At 42.7% G+C, this 27,028-nt stretch overlaps 1 protein-coding gene across 4 annotated transcripts in view; it reads right to left on the bottom strand.

The window, feature by feature from the left end:
• The window catches only part of ARV1 (ARV1 homolog, fatty acid homeostasis modulator), a 109,875-nt gene that overhangs the window by 55,715 nt on the left and 27,132 nt on the right, over positions 1-27,028 (bottom strand). For 3 of the 4 annotated variants that reach the window (XM_073627762.1, XM_073627761.1, XM_073627760.1), the window contains 3 exons: positions 25,409-25,562; positions 24,469-24,693; positions 13,445-13,622 (listed from right to left, as the gene is read on the bottom strand). In XM_073627762.1, the coding sequence (XP_073483863.1) occupies positions 13,528-13,622; positions 24,469-24,693; positions 25,409-25,562 (474 nt within the window). In that variant the 3' untranslated portion in view covers positions 13,445-13,527. Of the gene's footprint in view, positions 1-13,444; positions 13,623-24,468; positions 24,694-25,408; positions 25,563-27,028 lie in introns of those variants that run through there. The other variant, XR_012243950.1, reaches the window with a different exon arrangement.

Genomic DNA, 27,028 nt, shown 5'->3' with positions numbered 1-27,028 from the left:
ATATCGTCGGCAAAAGCCGCTAATTTATGCTCTTCTGCTCCGACCCTCACGCCGCTGCAGTCCGCATTGTTACGAATGGCAGATAGCAGCGGCTCAAGGGTCAGGACAAACAGAAGAGGGGAGAGGGGACAGCCCTGCCTTGTTCCATTGAACATCCTGAAGGGCTTTGATATCGTCCCGTTTACTCTCACCATCCCTGCCGGGCTACTATATAGGGCCTTGACCCAGGAGACAAACCTCTGACCGAACCCCAGGGCCTCCAAAGTGTTCATCATGAACCCCCAGTCTACCCTGTCAAAGGCTTTTTCAGCATCAATTGACAGGAATAGAGCTGGGGGCCCACCTTGTTTACATACTTCTGATAATAACACTGCCCGAACCCCGTTGTCCCTACACTGTCTCCCATTAACAAAACCAGCCTGATCCGGGTGCACCAAATTAGTCATTTTCTCTTTAAGCCTGTTCGCTAAAACTTTTGCGTATAGCTTAACATCTGCATTCAGAAGGGAGATTGGTCTATAACTGGAGCACAGCCTAGCGTCTTTCCCTTCCTTCTGAATTAGAGTAATTGTGGCAGTTAGAGCTTCCATTGACATTTCACATCCTGTACTCAGACCATTCCAAAATCGGCATAGCCTCGGGACCAGGATATGTTTTTTATTTTTTCTAAGTAAAGAGAGGTGAAGCCATCTGGGCCTGGACTTTTCCCCTTCGGAGAATCCCTTAATGCTGCCAAAATTTCCTCTTCTTCCAAGGGTTTGTCCAGTAGGTCACTATCCTCAGCTGACAGGCCCCCTAGTCCGGCCTCCTTCAGGAATTCCTTGCTCCTATCTGATCGAGAAGTGGCTCCTGACCCCGTTGCCCTATCGAGTATAGATCCCCGTAATACTTTTTAAATTCCTCTTCTATGGCGTTGCTGGTCACTCTCGCTGCCCCTCCTTTACTAAGAATTTTCTCTACAAAGTTTCTACTTCTCTTTTTCCTGATAATCCTGGCCAGATGTTTACTGGGCTTATTAGCCCAGAAGTAGTTGTTCCTAGTTATAGCCTTTATAGCTCTCTTGGCCTCTAGATCCATCATATTTCTTAGCTCCTCCCTCTTGGCAACCAATGAATGGTAACCATCTAGGTCCTGGCCCTTTGTTTTTTTGTGTGCTTGTTCCAAGGAATAAATTTCCTCTAACAACTTTTCTCTTTCTTCTCTTTTCTTTTTTTTCAAACCTGCACCTATTGATATCAGTATGCCCCTGATATAGGCTTTATGTGTGTCCCATACTATGGCTGGTGATACATCCCCCGTGTCATTTGTATTAAAGAAAAATTCTACCTCGTCCTGTAATCTCTCCACAATTTCGGGGTCCCTCAATAGATCCTCGTTTAATTTCCATGAGTAGAGTCGCCCTTGCGCCTCTGGTATTTTAATCCGCATCACGATCGGGGAATGATCGGACAGGGTCATTACTTCTATTTTTGTTTCTTTAATCAAATCCAACAAATTATGATCAACAAAAAAATAATCCAGTCTGGAGTAGGTCCCGTGTACAGGGGAGAAGAAGGTGTAATCTCTCTCATTAGGATGCTGGAGCCTCCAGACATCCGTTAACTGACTATGATGTAACTTACGCCTGATAGCCCTGAGTGACGCCTTCCCTATCCCCTGGGCACGGGACGTACCATCCATCTCCGGGTCCAGGAAAAAGTTTAAGTCCCCTCCCAAAATCACTTCCCCCTCTCCGAACTCAGACAGTTTTTTCAATATCTGACCCAAAAAGACCGAGGGCTTCTTATTGGGACAGTATACGTTTACTAAAGTGACCAATTTAGGTCCCAGTTTACCTTTTAAGAAAATGAAACGACCGTCTGGGTCTATCATTCTTTCTCTTAGGGAGAAGTTCGTGACCTTTGAAAGTCCAATGGCGACTCCCCTCGACCCCCTGTCGGGAGAGTCTCCATAGATCCACTGGGGGAACCTAGCGGAGAAGAGCCTTATTCTAGTGTCGAGAGTCAAATGTGTCTCTTGTAGGAAAATTAAGTCTCCCCTCAGCTGTTCCAGCTCTTTTAATATTTTATGTCTTTTACAAGGTGAGTTTAGCCCTTTCACATTATATGAAATGAGTCTAAGTTCCAGCATAACTGAAGGTCTGATCTTCTATCATATCCCTACCTCCTCCGAGCACGTCCTGCAGTGCCTCCCCCACCCCCCTTCCCACCCTCCCCCCCCGGTTCTCTCCCACCCCCCTTTCCCACCCCCTCCCCCTCTCCCCCCACCAGTGGTGATATTGCCACCCTGAGTCCCCCAGCTTGGAACTTCTCCCATTCCAATCTACGGAACCCCCTCGCCAGAGTGGAGCTCCAGCGAAAACTCTGACGTCTACTCTCCCTCCCAAGGGGAGAGAGTGTATGAGGTGTAACTTGTCTCCAAAGTCCGGTGGATCCGCCCCTGGTTTTCCACCCCTACCCCCATCCCCCCCACCCCCCCAGCAGAAACAACTAACCGCGACCCCCCCGGAGCCACCACCAGCCCACACCTTTGACTCAAGACTCAAGGCCACCCCCTTCCACAAAACCAACACCCCAACCCCAAACCCCCCCCCCTGGAAGGGGAGGGGGAGGGGGGGGAGGGGGTGGCGGGCCGATAAGGAGAAGACAAGGGGAAGGGACAAAAAAAAAGGAAGGAAGTTCCTCTCCACTAACCGCCCCGCCCCCACCCCCCCCAACAGGTCAAAAAATTTTAACATTTTAGCCCTCAAGGTCTCTCAATCATTTTAGCCTGTGACAGATCCGGGATGGGGATACCCAGACTGTCGCAGAAGTCCTGTGCCTCTTCCAAATATCTCATCCTGTTTAATCTACCGTCCTTTAAGACTATCAGAGATGTTGGAAACCCCCAGCTATATTTGAGATTAGATTTCCTTAGCTGCTCCAGAATTGGTCTCATCTGTCTTCTACGAGCGAGGGTTCCTGCAGATAAGTCGGAGAATATCTGTAGCTTTTTGTCTTCAAACGTTATGGGGGGGGCCCCCTTTAATTTCTTCCATATTCTCTCCTTAACTTCGTATTGGTGAAATTTAACTATCACGTCTCTTGGGGTGTCTTGCTTTACATGAGGAGGCCTTCTTACTCTATGCACCCTGTCTATCAAAATGGGCTCTTCTTCTCGCTTTCCCATAATAGGGTTAAAGATTTTCTTCATCTTTTCCCCTAGGTCCTCATTTTGTTGCTCCGGGATGGACCTAATGCGCAGATTTTGTCGCCGACTTTGGTTTTCCTGTTCTTCCATCCAAAATACCATGATGCGATTTTCATTCCGTAGTTTGCTAACTTGGTCCTTTAATTCAGAGATTTCTTTAGTTTGAAGCACTGACACTTCCTCTACCTCCTCCACCCGACGAAGGAGATGCCCCATATCTGCTCGGACATTAGATATTTCAGTTTTTATCACGTTTTCTAGCTTAGTAAACATTTCAATAAGTTCTGTTTTACTTGGAACTAGTGCCATTATCCTTTGTTCTTCCGCAGAACTACAGGCAGACGCCCCCTCAAAGTCCAGTTCTTCACGGGTTTTGTCCCCCTGACCCCCTTTTTGCTTCAGTTGATCTTTCTTTCTGTCCTTTGTCCCTGGTTGTTTCGTCTCCATACCCGGACTTTTGGCGCTTACTTCTTTTAAATATTTTTGGATGGTACTGGTGTTAAGACTCTCTCTGGCACTCTGGGGTTCAGTTGTTCGCGTTGAGCGGCCTCTCATGCTTTCGCCTTTGCCTGCCGTTTTCAGCTACCACTTATTTGAAGCTATTTGCTTCGGCCCAGGTCTCCACCCATGGGACTAAGTTTGTCCTACCGTTGTGCCTTCCCTGTGGGGCCGGGTGGCAGGGCAGTCTAGAGATGGGGGGAGGGAATGCTGAGAAAGGATTAGTCACCTTCTTCTCCGGCTTCGATATATTTGCGGGAGAGTTTTGCTAGGGAAGGTTCATACGGTCCTCCGGACCCAATACTACCCTTACCCGGAGCTCCCGGGGTAAACGGTTCTTGGACCAGCAAAAATAAAACAAAAAAAAAAAAAATTTTTGCTACTGAAAACCGTGCATTTATTTTTCCTTTTCCTCTTCACTTCCTTTCTTCCTCCCTCCTCCTCCTCCTTCCCTACCCCCTCTTCCCCTTTCCCCCTCCCAAAAGTATAGCACAATGGAACTTTTTTCACAGCAAAATGTCGAGGGGGGAAGATATTAATGGAAAGCTTGGTTTTGGCCAACTTTTTACTGCCCTGGGGGAGAGAATGTCCGTACACAGCTATATTGAAAAAGCGTATATCTTCCTGCTTTCCTCTCTTCTCCTCAAATAGCCCCACTCTTTTGATCACAGCAAAATACAGTTCAGAGCTCAATCATCTTTCAAAATTCGTGCTGATAGTATAATATATGGGTAGCCGGGGTTATATTATATAACATTTCGTCTTCTCATACCTTTCCTCTTTTATCGGTAAGTTGTCGGTCTGCAGCGGGAGCAGCGTAGGATTAAGCAGAAAGATTATTCCATACCATACCGGTGAGAAAGCACGCTGCAGCCGCCGGGTTGGATCCCCCTGCCTCTGATCCCTTCACAGTGGCTAGCTTCCAGGTGAATCACCCGCCGGCAGCGTGGCTTTGTAACTCCGAGTCCGGCCGCTGCTCCTCCGCTCAGGTGGTCCCACCGGGTGAAGCCTCCCTCTACCACGTCCGTGGTGTGGGGGGGGGTGGGGGGTGACGGGATGCGAGGGTGTCTAGTCCAGCGGACGGCTGTACCACCGGGCCAAATCCGCGTCTCTGTGGTCTCTCACCCCACGAGACATCCGGACGCTCTGTCACTGCACCTCCGCCAGAGCTGACGCTGGGCTCCTCCCCCGTGCAGACGTCACACGCCCATCCCTGTGAGATTCCTGTTTGAACTTACATACAGCCTGCCTGGTGTTTGTTCTGAGCTATCACAACTGGGTTAGAACGGCACATAGCTGTAGTTCTAATCCCGGAACATTGGATGACCGAACAATAAGATGATACGATCTGCAATCTGATTCTATAGCTGCAGAGGAGAGTCGGAAGAGTGGAACCGAGCGAGCAAGGGGCTCGTTACAAATAATATTAATATTAACTAATCACTAAGTGAGAACAATTAATTTAAATGTGCAATAACCTAGTGAATTAATGTATATTAATATTAGGAATACGACTAAATAGCAATTCTTTAAAATAATTGATACAGATGTTGGACCCATGTAACATGCCACTCTTTTAACCCAATTAATATAAACAACTAATGGGATGATGGGCAGGAAAACCCCCTAGGATGGATGCTAATCATTAGTAAAAAACAATTTAGTTCTAGATCTATGTTCATACCAGCAGGCTGCATGGTATCCAACCTATATAGCCATTTGGTTTCATTCTGTGATACTGCTCTTTTGAGATGAGTCCCTCTCCAATGTTTGGAGATTTTGTTTATTACATAAAAAATGAGCAGTGTGGGGTCTCTATGGTGGTATGGTCTAAAGTGTTTTGACACACTATGCTTAGCAAACCCATTTTTAATATTAGTTATGTGTTTGTTGATTATTGTACGTAACTTACACAAGGTCCTGCCCACATATTGCTTTGGGCATGGGCATTCGAATATGTAAGTGGCATATTTAGGTTCACATGTAATTAATGGTCTTATCTTAAATTGCTACTGTGAAAGCTGTCAAAAAAAAATTCCCTTTCCAGTCCATTGATAGAGTGATTATAGACTTCCTCTGGGGTGGGGGGACTCCACACATTAGATTGCAAGTGCTACAGCAGCCCTGGAAAGAAGGGGGGTTGGCGGTACCCAACTTTGTTAGGTATTTTTTAATGGTGCAGTTGGTTATTGCACATAGATGGCTGACTCAACCAGAGGATGATGCTGCGGTGACTCTGGAGGCCACAGTGGTTGGCTCATATGAGGCACTATTTGACCTACTATACAGGGGAAAAGGGGCTCCCTATCCCATGACAGGGTCAATGCGCTCAGGTATCAGAGCATGGGACCTGATTAGAAGGGCGGCACTTCAGGACAGGGTAGTGTCACCTTATACTTCTCTGTGGCGCAATCCAAGCTTATCCCATTTTTTTGCCTATCCAGATCCAATAGTCTGGACCAGATATGGGATTAAAACAGTGGGTACGGTGGTTGGAACTCGGATGTTATTGACATTTGATGTGCTCAGAAGTAAGCACCAGCTCCCTAGCTCGCACCTGTTCTGTTTTTCTGCTATTCAGGCTTGCTTTTTTGGCTCAGTTTGGGTCCTCCACCCTAAATGTGCGGGCTTGTGACCTGGAATCACTTACTCAGGGACAAGGAACTACCCAAAGCCTTATCTACTATATATTAGAAACTGTTCACTGACACTACAAAGCTTCTCACATCCTGTTGTGCTGCCTGGATGCTGGATTTCCCGCAGCTTGACAATGACTGGGATGATGTCTGGAGCACCACATTTGCCAGACTTGTGACGGCCCGTGATCACCCGATACAGTTCAAGTTTCTTCATTGGATATACTACACCCCCGCTAAATTAGCAAGGATTTTTCCTGCGCACCCCTCGAACTGCTGGAGGTGTGATGCACCTGGAACAGATTTTTTGCATATTTTTTGGCTCTGCCCGCACATCCGGCGGTTCTGGATGGGTGTGATGTACTGTGTTAGGTCGGTAACTACAATTGCTATTGCACCTTCTATTGAAATTTGTTTGTTGGGCTTGGTGGACACATTAGCACCCAAAAATGTGATCCGTACTCTACTCACATTGCTCCTGTACTATGCTCGCAAAGTGATTATCTTATCGTGGAAGAAACCGCTGGCTCCTACCCTCATGGCCTGGAAGGCATTGATTAACAAGGCTCTACCGTTATATGAAGCTACATATCTCAGTAGAGGGGTACCAGATAAGTTTATAAAGGTGTGGGGTGGCTGGATAGATGACAATTCAACTGCATCAGATTAATTGCCTCCTGGTGAATAGATGAACTATGTGGCGGGTAGTGAGGCTTGTGTAAGCCTAGATGGGAACCTATAACCTCTTTTACTACTGCTATTAGGGGGTATCATACTGCATATAATGATTGTACATTGTATATGTCCTCCCCCTTCCCCTTTTTTCCCCTTTACTAGGGTTTAATATAGAAGGATTTCTGATGTCTGTTATTATTTGGTATGGGAGTTGCATTGTACACTGGTGCTGGGAATTGTAGTGCTGAATGTTATGTTCAATGTTTGTATGTATCTTTTTCTACATTTAAAAAACCTTTAATAAAAAGAATTTACGAAAAAAAAAATTCCCAACGTAAAAATCCACAAATTAACCATTTAATCGAAGGGTTAAAAATGGCAATGGGAACTATTTCTGGTTTCGGGACCAGTACTACAACCAAATCAAGGGAGTAGCTATGGGGGCATGCTATGTGCCTAGCGTAGCCAACATAATGCTCAACAAATGGAAACAAGAAACCATATACCAAAAAGAGTGGAGGGGGCTCAAATTTTATAAAAGATATATTGACAACATTGTTTTGTTTTGGGAAGGTTCTCAAGCCAGCTTAGACACATTTCTAAGTGCAATAAACACCAACACTTATGGGCTAAAATTTTCTGCTAATTGGGATCTGGTTAGCATCAGCTACCTGGATCTAGTACTAACAAAAAACATAATAAGATCACCACCACTACATTTTTTAAAGACACAAATAGGAATGGTTATGTGCCTATTCAAAGTTGTCACCATCCAAAATGGCTTAAAGCCATTCCAAAGAGTCAATATATGCGGATCAGGAGCAATTGTGATAAAGTAGTAAAAAAGCGACATTTAAAAGGAGATACAGCTTTCATTACAGGCTTCCACTGACAATATAATCAATTGTTTTGAATACTTTAAGAGGGATGAGTACAGGTGAGTTCCAGAACACATACAAAAACTTCGGCATTATGATCATTTTGATAAGGTTGATCCTACCCATTATCGCCAATGGAAGACGTGCCCATATTTGTATATGTGATTTGAGATATAGAAAAAGCGGTTCTATGTTATTATCTAAAAATTCCGTGGGGTCCCTGGTTATTTGTATTCCCAAATATTGGATATGTGCCACTCTCTTCAAGGAGAGGGTCGCTGATAAGCTAGTGGGAGGTGATACATCTAGAGGCAAGATCTGTGACTTTGACCAGTTCATACGCAACCCCGAGTGTTTACCAAAGACCTTCAATAGTCTGGAGGACAGCTTGTAGAGATGGGCCTGTGTCTTCCAGATACAGGAGCATATCGTCAGCATAGAGACTCACCGTCTCCACCAAGCTCCCTACCCTAAGGCCCCGTATTTTGGGATTGTTCCTAAGAGAAATGGCAAGTGGCTCTACCGCCAATGCATAGAGGAGTGGGGAGAGCGGGCATCCCTGTCTGGTCCCCCGTTCAAGGGGGAATGGATCCGATGTCCTCCCATTCACTGTTACGCGGGCTTCAGGTAGAAAGTAAAGTAATTTGACCCATTTTATAAAATTAGATCCAAACCCGAAACCTCTCAAACACTCCCATAGGTATCCCCACTACACGGAGTCGAACGCCTTAGCGGCGTCGAGTGCTACCACTGCCCTATTCCCTATCTCCTCATGTGCTGCTAAAATATTCATGTACAGGCGACGTAGATTCATAGCTGTGTTTTTCCCAGGCATGAATCCCGTCTGATCCGGGTGTATAAGAGATAGAATGATTTGGTTCAAGCGAATAGCCAAAATCTTCGCCAAGATTTTGATATCAGCCTGTAGCAGCGAGATTGGGCGGTAAGACTCGGGGTGCAGGGGATCCTTGCTCGGCTTGGGAAGCATGATTACCGATATGATTACCGCTTGTCGAAGTGAGTGGGGAAGGGATTCGGATTCAAAAATATGGTTATACAACCTCAGTAGCTCAGGTATTAGTTCCTCTGAATAAGCTGCATAGAAGTCTAGTGGCAGGCCATCCAGCCCGGGAGCCTTTGCAGGCGCCAGGGATGCCATGGCCGCCGCGATCTCATCCGCAGTAAGAGGAGCTTCAAGGTCCACCAACTGGGATTCCGAGATTTGTGGGAAAGGAATATCCTGAAGAAAGGTCTGGGTCTCCTGTGCAGTAACCTGTACTTTAGATGAGTAAAGGTCGGCATAGTATGCCCGAAATGTATCCGCCACTGTCGAAGGGTCCGTCAGCAGCACATCATTTGGAGCCATTGGAGGTCTGGCATCTTGTCTAGCCAGGTACGCCAACGATTTGCCCGCCCGCTCACCCTGTTCAAATACTCTCTGCTTTGAGAAGAATAATTTTTGTTTGGCCTTTTCGAAATGTAATTGATCCACTATCCGTGTGTGAAATTTCAGTGCTGAAGCTTTATCGGGCGTAGGATCTATGCTGAATTCATTTGTAATCTCGTCTAATTTTTCAGTGGCTTGCTGAATTAGTGCTCTTGAGGAGGTTTTCAATCTATTAATGCGTGATGTCAATATGGCCCGGACGTGTAGTTTAAAGGATTCCCAGACCATATCCGCAGGAGCAGTGTCTCGGTTGGTATTAAAGAAAAACTGCCACTCCCTGTGCATATCCTCCTGATCCCCCAAAGCAGATATCCAGAAGGGATGAAGACACCACACTCTAGGCCCTGCCCGCGGGGCGAGCGTCCTGTATCAATTATTTTAAAGAATTGTTATTTAGTCATATTCAAAATATAAATATTATAATTATAATATAAATATACATTAATTCACAAGGTTATTGCACATTTAATTGTTCTCACTTATTGATTAGGTAATCATGTTCCCAATTACAAGAATGTAATTTTAAGGTTATTGAATATCCCACGTTTATTGTTAATTTTTCATTTTTTCTTTATTTAATTATTTTTTATTTTAATTTATTTATTTTTATTTTATTTATTTTCATTTATATTATCCAATTATATCCATTATATATGGTATGGTTATCTTTTTCCTATTTCTTATTATATCATATTAATTCATTATTGACTTTGCTGTATAATGGTCTTATGAATTCTTGTATGTCCTTCCGGATTCAAAATATTGATTGTAGTCACCTACTGCTGGTCTTTCCTATGGGGGATGTTTTGTGAATTAGAGGGAATGAGGTAGGCGGAGATTAACCACCCTGCCAATCACATTTCACTTTCACGATATTTAATATCTTCTGCTTAGTGAACGAAACACTTCCTGATGACGTAAAATGAAACGTACATCGAGCCGCATTCTGGTCACGTCACCTCTGGGTGGCGTACTTCTGGTTTTCCTCTGGTGGTGGATTGCACGCCAACCCACGAGCGCGAGCCGGGCGGTGTATGGTTCCTGCCTAGTGATACATGCGGGCTAGCCTCAGTGCCGGAGAAGGCACATGCTAATGTAAGCAGGCATTCTGTTACTTGTTTTTACTTATTTTATTAAAACAATTTTACGCTATGGTTCCTTCCTTCTCTTATTTGCAATGGGTCACCATGGTGGAGAGGAGGATATAAATTCAAAGTCTTCTGTTATATCTCCATTGACATTCAAGCAAGTTTAAAGATCCTACCTACTAAGCATTGTTTGACCTTCTTTTTAATTAAAGAGGTCATATTCGTATGGTGAGTAGGAAATCCTAACTAAGCACATCTGGTGTATTTCTGCAGAATCATTGCCAAATGGTGATGGTGCTTTTTTATGTAACTTTGGCAACTTATCACTGAAGAATCTATGGACTTTACAAAAGACTTTTTCATTACTAAATTATATTCACAATAATATTGAGCATGGTGCACTTTAAAATTGTTTATGAAGTTGATTCTTTTTGTAATATAAGATATTGTCATAAGTGTGGTCATATCACTAGTGCCCCCCTCACTATTGTATATATTATACACACACACGCACACACAAACACACAGTGGGGATGGAAAGTATTCAGACCCCCTTAAATTTTTCACGCTTTGCTAATTGCAGTCATTTGCTAAGATCATTTAAAATTCATTTTTTTTCCTCATTAATGTACACACAGCACCCCATATTGACAGAAAAACACAGAATTGTTGACATTTTTGCAGATTTATTAAAAAGAAAAACTGAAATATCACATGGTCCTAAGTATTCAGACCCTTTGCTCAGTATTTAGTAGAAGCACCCTTTTGATCTAATACAGCCATGAGTCTTTTTGGGAAAGATGCAACAATCACACCTGGATTTGGGGATCTTCTGCCATTCCTCCTTGCAGATCCTCTCCAGTTCTGTCAGGTTGGATGGTAAACATTGGTGGACAGCCATTTTTAGGTCTCTCCAGAGATGCTCAATTGGGTTTAAGTCAGGGCTCTGGCTGGGCCATTCAAGAACAGCCACTCCTTCGTTATTTTAGCTGTGTGCTTAGGGTGATTGTCTTGTTGAAAGGTAAACCTTCGGCCCAGTCTGAGGTCTGAGCACTCTGGAGAAGGTTTTCATCTAGGATATCCCTGTACTTGGCCGCATTCATCTTTCCCTCGATTGCAACCAGTCGTCCTGTCCCTGCAGCTGAAAAACACCACCACAGCATGATGCTACCACCACCATGCTTCACTGTTGGGACTGTATTGGACAGGTGATGAGCAGTGCCTGGTTTTCTCCACACATACCTCTTATGCCGCGTACACACGGTCGGACTTTTCGGCAACAAAAGTCCGACAGCCCGTCCGAAAGACTTTCGGTGGACTTTTGGCGGACTTGCGGCAGACTTTCTAACGAACGGACTTGCCTACATACGATCACACAAAAGTCCGACGGATTTGTACATGATGACGTACACCGGACTAAAATAAGGAAGTTGATAGCCAGTAGCTGCCCTAGCGTGGGTTTTTGTCTGTCGGACTAGCATACAGACGAGCGGATTTCTGGGTCCGGCGGAGTTACGACGTAAAGATTTGAAGCATGTTCCAAATCTAAAGTCCGTCAGATTTGTGGCTGGAAAAGTCAGTCGAAAGTCCGGGGAAGCCCACACACGATCGGATTGTCAGCCAGCTTTGGTCCGTCTGACTTTTGTAGACGAAAAGTCCGACCGTGTGTACGCGGCATTAGAATTAAGGCCAAAAAGTTCTATCTTGGTCTCATCAGACCAAAGAATCTTATTTCTCACCATCTTGGAGTCCTTCAGGTGTTTTTTAGCAAACTCCATGCAGGCATGTGTCTTGCACTGAGGAGAGGCTTCCGTCGGGTCACTCTGCTGTAAAGCCCCGACTGGTGGAGGGTTGCAGTGATGGTTGACTTTCTACAACTTTCTCCCATCTCCCGACTGCATCTCTGGAGCTTAACCACAGTGATCTTTGGGTTCTTCTTTACCTCTCTCACCAAGGCTCTTCTCCCCCGACAGCTCAGTATGGCCGGATGGCCAGCTCTAGGAAGGGTTCTGGTCATCCTAAACGTCTTCCATTTAAAGGATTATGGAGGCCACTGTGCTCTTAGGAACCTTAAGTGCAGCAGAAATTTGTTTGTAACCTTGGCCAGATCTGTGCCTTGCCACAATTCTGTCTCTGAACTCTTCAGGCAGTTCCTTTTGACCTCATGATTCTCATTTGCTCTGACATGCACTATGAGCTGTAAGGTCTTATATAGACAGGTGTGTGGCTTTCCTAATCAAGTCCAATCAGTATAATCAAACACAGCTGGACTCAAATGAAGGTGTAGAATCATCTCAAGGATGATCAGAAGAAATGGACAGCACCTGAGTTAAATATATGAGTGTCACAGCAAAGGGTCTGAATACTTAGGACCATGTGATATTTCAGTTTTTCTTTTTTAATAAATCTGCAAAAAATGTCAACAATTCTGTGTTTTTCTGTCAATATGGGGTTGCTGTGTGTACATTAATGAGGAAAAAAATGAACTTAAATGATTTTAGCAAATGGCTGCAATATAACAAAGAGTGAAAAATTTAAGGGGGTCTGAATACTTTTCGTCCCCACTATATATATATATATATATATATATATATATATATATACACATACATATACACATACATATATATACATATACACACATACATACTTTCAGTGACTATCTCCTATGTCAATCTCAATAAAACACGGTAGATGTGTACTGTACGAATTGTTGTATGCAGATACAACCAAAGATCTGGAAAATGACATTATAAAACTGTTGCAGTAATAATACCAGTGAATATAATGTATGTCTTTCTACATTACTACTTGTGCAGTTTAATTTTTATAGATATACCTGCATCTTATAGCTGTATTTATTGAACAAATGTACATCAAATGTGATTATAGGTCTGCTTCATCTTACAATCAATAACTTCAAAGATTATAAAAATCTTAGAAATATATTGAAAGATATGAAAAACATATAATAAAAGTTGCAAAATGGTCCTATTCCCAAAAGTACCATTAAATAAATAATATTGTCCGAGACCAGGAGGCCAATTTGTTTAGTATGGTGAGCCAAGCTCAAACAAATGATCATACTGTAATTTTGCAGGATATCCACAAAGGTGTTAAAGAGTCCATTGAATGAGCAAAGCGCATTTTTCCAAAAGCAGTCCACAGGCAATAGCAACCAAGGAGAGGGTTCGACTCACATTCAGGGTCACTAATGAGAAAAATAAGTATATATAAACATATATAAAAAACAAAAAAATATACACTAACATCTTGCAAGTGACTACATCACTGAAATGATTTATGTTACTACATAAATAGAGCAAAATAATGACTGTCTAATTTTCATGTATAACTCTGAGTAGTTATTAAAAGTATAAAAACCATGCCCCCCCCACACGTGATATGATATATAATGCTTGTTTTTGTCAAAAGGATGATCTAACTGAGTAAAGCTTACCTTATGCCAAGGAATTGACAATGCTGCAGTCCCAACATCAGTGTGGGCAGGCACCCTGATGTTATTGCATACAATGCTGAACCAGCAGCAACAGAGGTTCTACCTTCATTACTGCCGGACCCTGAATTTAGGAAGGTTTTTCACTGTCTAATACAAAACCACCCACGCTATGGTATGTATACCCTCCCCAAGCAGCTGAACACAAATATCTCCCTGGATAGACAAAATTTCATACAAAAAATGTACAACACTCAAAAAATCTTCTAACATGTGAAAACAAAATAATGTTCAATTTTGTAATCAATCATATTACTAATTGGTGCTTTTCTCATATACAGTGTTCAAAAGTTGAACACAGTGTTGCTTCTGAACACTGTATATAAGAAAAGCACCAATTAGTAAAATGATTGATCACTATATTGCACACTATTTGATTTTCAAGTTAGGTTTTTTAAGCGCTGCAGATTTTATTTTTGTATTTTTTTACACTGTTAGATCATCTCAGCCTGCCTGCATAACCACTAATAAGACCCCTTGAGGCAGTTTTCAGGCGTTTTATCGCTAGAAATAGCGCCTGAAAACTGCCTCCCATTCATTGCAATGGGCGCTTTCACAAGTCCTGCAAGCAGCATGTTTGGGGCGGTTTGGGAGCACTGTATACAGCGTTCCCAAAACGCCCCTGCCCATTGCAATGAATGGGCAGCGCTTCCCGAAGCGCTGCAACAAAGCGTTGCTTAAACAGCAGTAAAGCGCAGCTAAAAGGATTGGAGAGGTATATATATATATATATATATATATATATATATATATATATATATATATTTAACGGCCGGCGCTTTCAGTGTGAAAGCAGCTTAACCACTTTCGGACCGGCTGACACTGATATACGTCGGCACTTTGAAGAGGGATATCGTTGTTATGGCAGCAGCTAGCTATCATAACCCTGGTATCCTCTTCTTCAGTGAGCGATCGGACTTCAGATAAAAGTGGTCTCTGCGGCGGATTCGCTGCAATATCACTTTTAATCGGCGGCGGGAGAGGGGCCTCCCCTCCTGCCACTCTCCGGTGCCCTCCACCACTTACCGTCGGCAGTGGCAGAAGAGATTGGGTCCTCTCCCTGGCTTGGTATGGAGACGAGTGAGGGGAAGATGGCCCCCATCCGTCTCCATACCATTGCAGGGCGGAAGCAACGTCAAAACACCACTACCGCCCATAGCTCGTAAAGCAACATTTTTTTTTTAAATGACATTACATTATTTTATTTTATTTTTGCATTTTAGTGTAAATATGAGATCTGAGGTCTTTTTGACCCCAGATCTCATATTTAAGAGGTCCTGGGATGTTTACACATTTTTTTTTTTTTTTTAAAGAACAGTGTAAAAGGGATGTTTACACATTTTTTTTTTTTTAAAGAACAGTGTAAAAATAAAAATAGTAATAAAAAAAAAAAATTTTATATATATATATATATATATATATATATATATATATATATATATATATATATATATATATATATATATATATATATATATATATATAAATATGTTTGGGGGTCCTAAGTAATTTTTTAGCAAAAAGAAAATGTCTTTACCTTGTAAACACCAAATCTCAGAAAGAGGCTCGGTCCTTAACCACTTCAGCCCCGGAAGGATTTACCCCCTTCCTGACCAGAGCACTTTTTACAATTTGGCACTGCGTCGCTTTAACTGCTAATTGCGCGGTCATGCAATGCTGTAACCAAACGAAATTTGCGTCCTTTTCTTCCCACAAATAGAGCTTTCTTTTGATGGTATTTGATCACCTCTGCCGTTTTTATTTTTTGCGCTATACACGGAAAAAGACCGAAAATTTTGAAAAAAAATGATATTTTCTACTTTTTGTTCTAAAAAAAATCCAATAAACTCAATTTTAGTCATACATTTAGGCCAAAATGTATTTGGCCACATGTCTTTGGTAAAAAAAATGTCAATAAGTGTATATTTATTGGTTTGCGCAAAAGTTATAGCGCCTACAAACTAGGGTACATTTTCTGGAATTTACACAGTCTTTAATTTATGACTGCCTATGTCATTTCTTGAGGTGCTAAAATGACAGGGCAGTACAAAACCCCCACAAATGACCCCATTTTGGAAAGTAGACACCCCAAGGAAATTGCTGAGAGGCATGTTGAGCCCATTGAATATTCATTTTTTTTGTCCCAAGTGATTAAATAATGAAAAAAAAAAAAAAAAAAAATTACAAAAAGTTGTCACTAAATGATATATTGCTCACACAGGCCATGGGCCTATGTGAAATTGCACCCCAAAATACATTTAGCTGCTTCTCCTGAGTATGGGGATACCACATGTGTGGGACTTTTTGGGAGCCTAGCCGCATACGGGGCCCCGAAAACCAATCACTGCCTTCAGGATTTCTAAGGGCGTACATTTTTGATTTTACTCCTCACTACCTATCACAGTTTTGAAGGCCATAAAATGCCCAGATGGCACAAACCCCCCCCAAATGACCCCATTTTGGAAAGTAGACACCCCAAGCTATTTGCTGAGAGGCATGTTGAGTCCATGGAATATTTTATATTTTGACACAAGTTGCGGGAAAGTGACAATTTATTTATTTATTTTTTTTTTTTTTGCACAAAGTTGTCACTAAATGATATATTGCTCACACAGGTCATGGGCATATGTGGAATTGCACCCCAAAATACATTCTGCTGCTTCTCTTGAGTACGGGGATACCACATGTGTGGGACTTTTTAGGAGCCTAGCCGCGTACGGGACCCCGAAAACCAATCACCGCCTTCAGGATTTCTAAGGGTGTACATTTTTGATTTCACTCTTCACTGCCTATCACAGTTTCGGAGGCCATGGAATGCCCAGGTGGCACAAAACCCCCCCAAATGACCCCATTTTGGAAAGTAGACACCCCAAGCTATTTGCTGAGAGGCATGGTGAGTATTTTGCAGCTCTCATTTGTTTTTGAAAATGAAGAAAGACAAAAAAAAAAATTTTTTTTTTCTTTTTTTAATTTTCAAAACTTTGTGACAAAAAGTGAGGTCTGCAAAATACTCACTATACCTCTCAGCAAATAGCTTGGGGTGTCTACTTTCCAAAATGGGGTCATTTGGGGGGGGTTTGTGCCACCTGGGCATTCCATGGCCTCCGAGACTGTGATAGGCAGTGAAGAGTGAAATCAAAAATTTACGCCCTTAGAAAGCCTGAAGGCGGTGCTTGGTTTTCGGGGTCCCATACGTGGCTAGGCTCCCAAAAAGTCTCACACATGTGGTATCCCCGTACTCAGGAGAAGCAACAGAATGTATTTTGGGGTGTAATTTCACATATTCCCATGGCATGTTTGAGCAATATATCATTTAGTGACAACTTTGTGCAAAAAAAAAAAAAAATAATAATAATTTGTCTCTTTCCCGCAACTTGTGTCACAATATAAAATATTCCATGGACTCGACATGCCTCTCAGCAAATAGCTTGGGGTGTCTACTTTCCAAAATGGGGTCATTTGGGGGGGTTTGAACTGTCCTGGCATTTTATGCACAACATTTAGAAGCTTATGTCACACATCACCCACTCTTCTAACCACTTGAAGACAAAGCCCTTTCTGACACTTTTTGATTACATGAAAAAATTATTTTTTTTTGCAAGAAAATTACTTTGAACCCCCACACATTATATATTTTTTTAAAGCAAATGCCCTACAGATTAAAATGGTGGGTGTTTAATTTTTTTTTTTCACACAGTATTTGCGCAGCGATTTTTCAAACGCATTTTTTGGGGAAAAAACACACTTTTTTACATTTTAATGCACTAAAACACACTATATTGCCCAAATGTTTGATGAAATAAAAAAGATGATCTTAGGCCGAGTACATGGATACCAAACATGACATGCTTTACAATTGCGCACAAACGTGCAGTGACAACAAAATAAATACATTTTTAAAAGCCTTTAAAAGCCTTTACAGGTTACCACTTTAGATTTACAGAGGAGGTCTACTGCTAAAATTACTGCCCTCGATCTGACCGTCGCGGTGATACCTCACATGCATGGTGCAATTGCTGTTTACATTTGACGCCAGACTGACGCTTGCGTTCGCCTTAGCGCGAGAGCAGGGGGGACAGGGGTGCTTTTTTTTTTTTTTTTTTTTTTTCTTTATTATTTTTTTGCTTTTTTATCTTATTTTAAAACTGTTCCTTTCATTTTTTTTTTTTTTTAATCATTTTTATTGTTATCTCAGGGAATGTAAATATCCCCTATGATAGCAATAGGTAGTGACAGGTACTCTTTTTTGAAAAAATTGGGGTCTATTAGACCCTAGATTTCTCCTCTGCCCTCAAAGCATCTGACCACACCAAGATCGGTGTGATAAAATGCTTCCCCAATTTCCCAATGGCGCTATTTACATCCGGCGAAATCTAAGTCATAAAATGCTCGTAGCTTCCAGTTTCTTAGGCCATAGAGATGTTTGGAGCCACTCTGGTCTCTGATCAGGTCTATGGTCAGCTGGCTGAATCACCGGCTGCATTCTCAGGTTCCCTGTTGAGACAGGAGAGCCAGAGAAAAACACGGAAGACGGTGGGGGGGGGGGGGCATTCTCTCCCACTGCTTGTAAAAGCAGTCTAGAGGCTAATTAGCCGCTAGGATTGCTTCTACATGAAAGCCGACTGCTGGCTGAAAAGAATGATACCAAGATGATACCTAAACCTGCAAGCATCATTCTGGTATAACCACTCAAAGTCGTGAATGCTGTACCTGAAGACAAAAATATGGTTAACAATAAAGCACAGTAAACGGTAAAGTATAAAAAATTGCAGACCTGAAAAGCAAACATGATAAAACATAATAACAATAAAACATTGCAGAATAGAATACAGTAAAAAAGAGCAGAACAATAGAGAGAGAGAATAGAGAGAGAACAATAAAACGACAACTATTATTTTTTATTTTATATTTTTGTTTGTTTTTTTTTTTTTTTTTTTACACTTTTTTTGTAACTGTAACTTTTATAACTGTAACCGGTTCCAGGTTCGGGTCTCTCAAAATGCGATGGCATCTTGGGAGACCCTGTGAAAGTGTGTCCTAGTCTGTGCAATGCTGTACCCTACGCTAATACTCAACTAGTGTATGGTAGCGTTCAAAACATTCACCAATGCAAAGACCAGGATTGTCAGGACAGGAGGGACAATAATAGCGGGTGTCACGCCTATATCCGCGCTTGCTGCAGACACAACATCTTTTTTGGGGGGGTTCGTCGGGTAGGGGTACTCGGGAGGACATAAAAATGCCTCTCATGCAGCCGACTGCATTTGGTTGGGGATGTGAATGGGGGAAGTACGGGCGCTGCAGAAGCGGTGGGTTCCCAATTAGGATTGGCGAATGCAGCAGGAAGGGCACTATGGGCATGACGGGCCTGTGTTTGTCTTCTTGGTGGCAGCGGGACACTACTTGTGCTTGCCACCTCACCAGCTTGAACTGCACTTATGGGACTCGCCACGTCACCAAGTGTTACTGCAGTGCTGGTTTGACTACGACCGGGGTGTACTAGGCCGCTGGCGCTTGCCAGTTCACCAAAACGCTACCAAAAAAACTGTTAACGATCGCAGGGATCAGGCCTGACTCTGCGAACGCTGCAGTTATGCATTTAGTGTTTTGTAAGTGACAGTGATCGATCGATACTGCACTTGGGTGGGCTGGGCTGGGCCGGGCGGAGGGGCAAAACGCAGGTGCTAGCAGGTATCTGGGCTGATCCCGCTAACACTGCGTTTTTGGGAACCCTAAACTGCTGGGGACGCCAGTATAGATCTGATCGGATCAGATATTGATCAGTTCAGATACTATACCACTAAGGGAGGTGTACAGTGCGTGCGTGGGTGTTAGCGCTACTGGCACTAACCTGACGCTGCCTGGGGCTGGTGCTTGCCAGTTCACCAAAACGCTACAAAAAAAACTGTTAGCGATCGCAGGGATCAGGCCTGACTCTGCGAACGCTGCAGTTATGCGTTTAGTGTTTTGTAAGTGACAGTGATCGATCGATACTGCACTTGGGTGGGCTGGGCTGGGCCGGGCGGAGGGGTAAAACGCAGGTGCTAGCAGGTATCTGGGTTGATCCCGCTAACACTGCGTTTTTGGGAACCCTAAACTGCTGGGGACGCTAGTATAGATCTGATCGGATCAGATATTGATGCGTTCAGATACTATACCACTAAGGGAGGTGTACGGTGCGTGGGTGTTAGCGGTACTGGCACTAACCTGACGCTGCCTGGGGCTGGTGCTTGCCATTTCACCAAAATGCTACCAAAAAAACTGTTAGCGATCGCAGGGATCAGGCCTGACTCTGCGAACGCTGCAGTTATGCGTTTAGTGTTTTGTAAGTGACAGTGATCGATCGATACTGCACTTGGGTGGGCTGGGCCGAGCTGGGCGGAGGGGCAAAACGCAGGTGCTAGCAGGTATCTGGGCTGATCCCGCTAACACTGTGTTTTTGGGAACCCTAAACTGCTGGGGACGCTAGTATAGATCTGATCGGATCAGATATTGATGCGATCAGATACTATACCACTAAGGGAGGCGTATGCTGCGTGCGTGGGTGTTAGCGGTACTGACGCTGCCTGGGGCGACGCATATCACCGCCGGACGATCAGGGGGCTAAATCTTTATTCGGTAATAAACGGCGGGTTCCCTGACACTATAAAAAATAAACAAACTAACCAGCGTCACCCGTAACGGTTATACAGTGATCAGTGGTGAAAGGGTTAACTAGGGGGCAATCAAGGGGTTAAAACATTTATTAGGTAGTATATGGGGGTCCCTGTCGCTATAAAACTCTGACGGCGAACCTAAATATTTACGTCCCTAACTAGCATCACCAGCGACACTAATACAGCGATCAGAAAAATGATCGCTTAGCGACACTGGTGACAGGGGGTGATCAAGGGGTTAAAACTTTATTAGGGGGGGTTAGGGGGGTACCCTAGACCTACAGGGGGCCTAACACTCACTGCCCTGACACTGTAACTGTCACAAACTGACACCAATACAGTAATCAGAAAAAAAAAAAAAAAAAAAAACTGCTGGTGTCAGTTTGTGACAGGGGGGGGGGGGGTGATTGGGGGGGGATCGGGGGGCGATCGGGGGGGGGATCGGGGTGTTTAGTGTGCCTGGCATGTTCTACTGTGTGTAGTGTGTTGGTGCACTTACATTGCAGTCTTCTCTCCTCGGCCCGGAACGGAAAATACCGAGCCGAGGAGAGATGACATCATTTCCTCTGCCTCTGTGTACAATACAGAGGCAGGGAAATGATCCCATTGGCTGAGAGCGATCGCGAGGGGGGGGCCACGAATGGATGGCCTCCCCCTCACCTCCGATCGCCGGGGGAGATTTGCCGACCGCCGCAGGCACCGGGGGGGGGTCCGATCGGACCCCCCACCCGCGGGCAGGCAAGGACGTACATATACGTCCTTTTGCCTGCCCGTGCCGCTCTGTCGACGTATATAGTCGTGCGGCGGTCGGCAAGTGGTTAAGACCCCTTTCACACTGGGGCGGTTTGCAGGCGGTATTGCGCTAAAAATACCGCCTGCAAACCGCCCCTAAACAGCCTCCGCTGTTTGTTCAGAAGCGGTGCGCAGGCAGGACGGTGAAAAAAGTCCTGCAAACCACTTTTTTGGAGCGGTGAAGGAGCGGTGTATTCACCGCTCCTAAACCACTCCTGCCCATTGAAATCAATGGGACATCGCGGCTATACCGCGGCAATACCTCGGCTATAGCCGCGCTGTACGAGGGATTTTAACCCTTTTTCGGCCGCCAGCGGGGGTTAAAACCGCACCGCTAGCGGCCGAATACCGCTGCAAGAACGTTGGTACAGTAGCGCTAAAAATAGCGCTGTTGTACCGCCGACGCCCCCACCGCCCCAATGTGAAAGGGGCCTAAGTGGTTAAACGTGGGGTTTCACATGTTACTGGTCATAATACCCAGACAACTACCTTTTTCAAAAGATTAGCAGAAATGGCAGCATAAATTATTTTCCCCTCCACATGCTTCCTTTAAAGCGGTATTAAACCCAAAATCAAACATTTATTACCGTATATTGCAGCTTACCAATTTTTATAAGTGATGGCTGCATTAAATTTTCTTTTTTAGTTTTTTCCATTTTCATCTGGTGATCCAGCAGTAAGTCTGTTGTTTTTCAAAAAAACAAGCTCTCTTGCAGATGCATCAGTTACAGGGATGAGACAAACCATTTAACACTAGCAGGGGTGCTTACAATGGTCAGATTTTATGTAAAACCTTCCTTTCCCCCAGAATGACAATGCTGCTGTCCAAATGTGCCCCTTTTGCTCCTTTATCCAGAGTGGGGGCACTGTAATACAGGAGATATGTTACTGGCCAGATCACCAAATGAAAACAGAGGGAAAAGGCCTAAAAAAAGAAAACTGATGCAGCCATCACATCTAATGATTGATACGCTGGAATATATAACATTTTTGGAAAAGGGTTTTAAAGCTTCACCTATGGATAGTAAAATTTAAGTCATTTGTCGCCGTTGCGCGGGAATGCACAATTTTAAAGCATGACATGTTTGGTATCTATTTACTCTGTGTAACATGGTCTTTTATATTTTACAAAAAAAGTTGGGTTATGTATTGTGTTTTTTGCATTAAAAATCTAAAAAGTGAATTTTTTCCCCAAACAAATGAATATGAAAAACTTCTGCGCAAATACTGTGTGACATAAAAAAATTGCACCATTGTATTCACTAGGCCTATATATACACACACACATACAGGCATACCCCACTTTTAAGTACACAATGGGGTTTATTTACTAAAGCTGGAAAGTGCAAAATCAGACTTACTTCTGCATAGAAACCAATGAGCTTCCAGGTTTTATTACCAAAGCTTAATTGAACAAGCTGGGGTTAGAAGCTCATTGGTTTCTATGCAGAAGTGGGCCTGATTTTGCACTTTCCAGCTTTAGTAAATAAAACCCATTGTGTACTTAAAAGTGGGGTATGCCTGTGTGTGTGTGTATATATATATATATATATATATATATGTGTATATATATATATTTATATATAATGTTTGGAGTTCTAACTAATTTTCTAGCAAAAAATACTGATTGTTACTGGTAAACAAAAAGTGCCAGAAAAGGCCTGGTCTGGAAGTGGATAATTTATATGTTGTCAGTTTAATCGCTTCAGCTCTGGAAGGTTTAGTCCCCTTTATGACCAGGCCATTTTTTGCGATACGGCACTGCGTTACTTTAACTGACAATTGTGGTCATGCGTACCCAAAAAAAAAATGTATGTCCTTTTTTTCCCCACAAATAGAGCTTTCTTTTGATGCTATTTGATCACCTCTGCGGTTTTAATTTTTTGAACTAGAAACAAAAAAAGACTGACAATTTTGAAAAAAAGACAACGTTTCCTACTTTCTGCTATAGAACATATCCAATAAAAAAAAATGTAAAAAAAATCGAATTTCTTCATCAATTTAAGCCAATATGTATTCTGCTACATCTTTTTGGTAAAAAAAATCCCAATAAGCGTATATATTGATTGGTTTGCACAAAAGTTATAGTGTCTACAAACTATGGGATATATTTATGGAATTTTTATTTATTTATTTTTACTAGTAATGGCGGCGATTAGCAACTTATAGCGGGACTGCGATTTTGCGGCAGATAAATCGAACGCTAACACTTGACACTTTGTTGGAACCAGTGACAGTAATACAGCGATCAGTGCTAAAAACATGCACTGTCACTGTACTGACACTGGCTGGGAAGGGGTTAACATCAAGGGTGATCAAAGGGTTAAATGTGTTCCTAGGGAGTGCTTTCTAACTCTGTGGGGGTGCTTGTACTGTGGGAAGACAGATCTGTGTTCCTGCTTAGCAGAAACACAAGATCACTGCTTTCCCTTGTCACAGAACGGCGATCTGCCTTGTTTACATAGGCAGATCACCGTTCTGCCTGTGCCTCGAGCGATCAGAGGGTCCTGGTGAACATCGTGTCCACCAGACCTGCTGATTGGCTTCCGCTGATTGGACACAGCGGGAGCCAATCAGCCGGCCCGGCGGACACACATCTGTGCCACAGACCCGGAAGTGCAGAATCACGTACCTGTACATGATTCTGTGCACAGGAGCCACTGCCCCGCAGTATGTGGAGTGGTCAGCAAGAGGTTAAAGTGGAACTAAACCCTCTTATCCTTTACAGCATGGGTGCTCAATCTGTGGCCCTCCAGCTGTTGCGAAACAATGATGCATTGCAAGGCTGACAGTTACAAGCATGACTCCCAAAGGCAGAGGCATGATGGGACTTGTAGTTCTGCAACAACTGGAAGGCTACAGGTTAAGCAAGCATGCTTTACAGCCAAGGAAGCTGCAATCTCAGTGTGATCAGTTATGATACCAGCCATTTGATGGCTGAACAGTTTAGTTAAGCCCACAAGCACTTGTGACAGTTATCATTCCCAGCATGCCTTCATTGTAATTGTTTTGAGATTTTTTTCTTGAGTTAAAATGTTTTCATGACCTAAAATTCAATACAATGAGTTAAAAACAATAATGAAATGTATTACCTCGGATGGCCTGGGTGTTTGAAGTCAGCACAAACAGAGTGATCAGCCTTAGACACAGGGGAGTGTAGTCATGTTCCCAAATGACCGCTGGAATCAGCAGGAGCTTCCCATAACTGGATAACAACAATGCTTTAAGAAGAAGAGCAAACTCAGAACCTGACTTCAAAGGCTTCAGCCTGGCCACAAACAGAACAATGAAGATTCCCAAGAGGTAGGCTGTCTGTTCTGTGGAGAAAATAAACAGACATACACATTTTGCCTCATCTATGAATGCAGTGAACAAAACACAATTTTCCTTTTATGGATACATAAAATACTGTATTCTGTAAATGGATTTCATTTTAGAAGCCTTACAAGCCAACTTCACAAATGAGCCAAAAAAAGCTAATGTACAGTAAGTGCTGGTTCACACTACAAAAACACACTCCAGAGCCGTTCTGCATGTTTTTTGAATGCACGTTTTTAACATGTTCCGGTGCATTTTTGATGCGTTGTCAGATGCATTCCAGATGCTTTTTTTCCCATTTTTTATTTTATTTTTTACTGTACTGGGGTCTGGTGCGTTTTTGATGCGTCCCATTGCATCCCGGTGCTTTTTTATGTGTTTTGCTGTTTTCCAGTACAGGAAAAATGCAGCATGTTCTATTTTTTTCTGGAACTGGAAAGCCCTAGAACTGCAAGCACAGATGTGAACTATGCCATTGGAGACCATATAACCTACTTTCCATGCAGAAAAAACAAAAAAAAACACGCACTGGACTGCATGTGGTATGAATTGTCCCTTAAGATTACGTATTTTTTTTCTTAGCTCGTTTATCAAGCCTTAAATAAAATTATTATAAACTATATCTTTATTCTCTCAGATGTTTGTACATTCAGAATATATACAAGACCTCTAACATGATAGTATGTTGATAGACATTGCAATGTTTAGTTTTACCCAAAGCAGCTATTCCAAACAGTCTGTAGAAATCCCATTCCTTTGCATATCTAATGAAATCCTCAGGATCTGTGTGATTGCTGGATCCAGGCAGCTGTCGCCATCTAGTGTAAGCTTCACACAGCAGACAAAATATACAGAGCTTGCCATGAATCTGGTAAAAAGAAAACACTGCCTAAAGCACGATTGGATACATAATTATTTTCACACACACACACACACAAAAAAAAAAAAAAAATATGTCTACTGCTGTAGCAATATTTTTTAAAAAGACATTATTTTAGTTTTCTCACATAAGCTAATCAAATAAGTACAATACAGAATATACAACAATAGGTATCAGAATTCAGTATAAAACAATAACTATGAGCAAGAGGCATCGGAGTCCAAAATATCAGTCTATATTGCATCAAATCCAAGAAAAGCCATAAATATTTTCCCCTGAAGCTCTCCATAAAATTGGAAGAATGTAATCTTCATTTTTTTATATCTATCAAAATGATTTTTCTGTTGAACTCCATGGAATCAACCAGAGCAACCTAAAGGAAATGCGCTAAAAATATATTAATTTGCATACATTTGTTTCTTTGGAAGAACATAACGCTGACAAAAAGGGGGTATTTACTAAAACTAGAGAGTGCAAAATCTGGTGCAGCTCTGCATAGCAACCAATCAGCTTCCAGGTTTTATTTGTCAAAGCTTCATTGAACAAGCTGAGGTTAGAAGCTGATTGGCTACCATGCAGAGCTGCACCAGATTTTGCACTCTCCGGTTTTAGTAAATTGACCCCTTTTTGTCATTTTCTTCCCATGAGTTAGCGTGATATAACAATGCTTAAAGTGTTACTAACTCCACAACAGTAAAATGAGTCTGTATATGCAGTAAAGCATGCTTGTTATACTCACTGTGCAACCTAACGGGAAATTCTTGCATTGTGTAAAAAGGCTGTTTGATCCTATCTTCTCTGATCCTCCCCTTCTTCCACAGTCTCCAATCCATCAGCTGATAATACAGAGCCTTGGGGGCATGCTGCACATGCTCAGTTTGGTGTGTATTGCTAGATAGTTTTTGGGCGGGTGCATGTGATCAACACAGGGCCAATCAGAACTGTTCAGACAGAGGGTCAGGGGCCATGCAGCCTCATAGGACAACCAGAGGTGAATGAAAACTCGTCCTACAAGCTTTAACCAGTGCTCGGCCGGACACTGATAGAAGTCAGAAGACTGCTAGATATTGCTGATGAGAAAAGGTCAGTTTATATTTACTAAACTGATTGAATTTCCACGTTCTGTGCACTATGGGAGACCAGATATAGTAAATGCAGTGTCCTGGGTTTAGTAACAGTTTAAGGGCCTATTCACACTTGTTGGTTATCATGCAGCAAAACACATAAATGTTTCTGTATGAAGATACATTACAAGTATAAATCCTATCGTTTTCAATGTAGCTGGTTTACATACAGTAAATGTACTGTGGCTTAGAGTGAAAGGAAAAAGAAAATTATGTGGGCTAATTTGCACCTACAAGTTGTGTTACTATGCTCACTGCATGCATACAGAACAGTGTGATTCCAGCTTTAAAGGAGAATTCCACCTTTTGCAAAAATAAATAAATATTATA

The sequence above is a fragment of the Aquarana catesbeiana genome, linkage group LG04 (assembly GCF_042186555.1).
Source record: "Aquarana catesbeiana isolate 2022-GZ linkage group LG04, ASM4218655v1, whole genome shotgun sequence".
NCBI lineage: Eukaryota > Metazoa > Chordata > Amphibia > Anura > Ranidae > Aquarana > Aquarana catesbeiana.
Note: the sequence above shows the minus strand (reverse complement) of the source record. Positions and strands in the feature narration are given on the sequence as shown.